Here is a 1,265-nt window from a genome sequence, read left to right as displayed (position 1 = left end):
TTGGCTAAAGATATTTTCTATAATGTCTTAATTTATTTAGGTAAGTGCTTTTGCTTTTGTTAAAGATTTTGGATTTGTCAAACTTATTTAAGGAGAATTCTTTCCTACATATTTTAACAGTTTAAAACCTACTCGAACGTATTTGAAGGTAGTTTAAAATATCTCAATGTATTTTAACACAGTTTATGATAACATAACACAACCGACCTCAGTTATGTATTTAGAACAAGATTCGCGCACGTAATAACCCTTTTTTATGTATACTTATATGGACCACAGGAATTAAATTAACCTACTATGGCTTCTCTCAGCCAATCCAATTCCGTTTTGGCTGATGAATGCTCACCTAGGAATAACAGGAGGAACGAAAAACGTTCTCCCGCACCTGAAGCCGAGGACAGGACCTCTCATGGCCTTAACTTCCGAAGATCCTTTTTTCTCTCCTGCTCAGTTTCACTTCTCGTTGTCGCCACTTATATGTTGCTACTAGGAAGCTATATGGAGTAGAGATTTCTTGAAGAAATAATACGAAGCCTCTCGAAATTTCTTATTTTGTTCTTACCCTGAATCTAATGTACCTTTTTTTGGGATGTTTATATGGAGAAAGCAGTCTATACATATGAAATATAAATAAGATACATATGACTAATGTGTACACCAACTGTCGTTCCAAACATTTTTAAACAATTTGTCGCAGGAGATAACCACCTGGAACAGAAGATAATGCCCCTAATACAGCAGAGGATCTTCTCGGAGTTAAATGAAGATGGATGTCTGAGAGGAGGAGACTCAAATAAAAATGTAAGTTCCACCCATTCTGAATCTAATGAGGGCGTTTTATCTGGGTTTGATGGAATGAAATTAGTTGAATAAGTTATGAAACCCGTCCTCAACTTAGGTTGAGAAAGACAATAGAAGAAAATCTCTAAGCCGAAAGGGAAATCCTATTTCTGCATAGGGCGCGCCAAGGGATAATTGAACATAGGAAGCGAACAATATGCGGATACTTGTTTCTAGCTATTCCGGAGTGTAATGTCAGATACTGCACTGCCAATGTGCCAATATGCAAATCGTGTATTCAACTGTACTTCTCACTCTATAATCCCTTCAAGCGCAACCTTCATTGCCACTTCATTGTATGAAGAAATTTTGACCACCAAGAACTTCTTCCTTTTGTGTCTTCCTTAATGATACATTAATTACTGCAGTGAATAACTACTTATCTGTTAATGGCGCATATCTAAGCCGTATCTGTTTCTTTCTTT

The 1,265-nt window shown here is 36.6% G+C and overlaps 1 protein-coding gene across 1 annotated transcript; it reads left to right on the top strand.

Moving 5' to 3' along the window:
- Window positions 1-648: 648 nt before the first annotated feature.
- On the top strand, window positions 649-873 carry C922_05348 (hypothetical protein; the record flags this gene model as incomplete). Its single annotated transcript, XM_008820919.1, has 1 exon — window positions 649-873. One exon carries the CDS (start codon window positions 649-651, stop codon window positions 871-873), a length of 225 nt encoding a protein of 74 aa, XP_008819141.1.
- Between the last annotated feature and the right edge of the window lie 392 nt (window positions 874-1,265).

The sequence above is a fragment of the Plasmodium inui genome, assembly GCF_000524495.1.
Source record: "Plasmodium inui San Antonio 1 unplaced genomic scaffold supercont1.58, whole genome shotgun sequence".
Taxonomy (NCBI): Eukaryota; Apicomplexa; class Aconoidasida; order Haemosporida; family Plasmodiidae; genus Plasmodium; species Plasmodium inui.
Note: the sequence above shows the minus strand (reverse complement) of the source record. Positions and strands in the feature narration are given on the sequence as shown.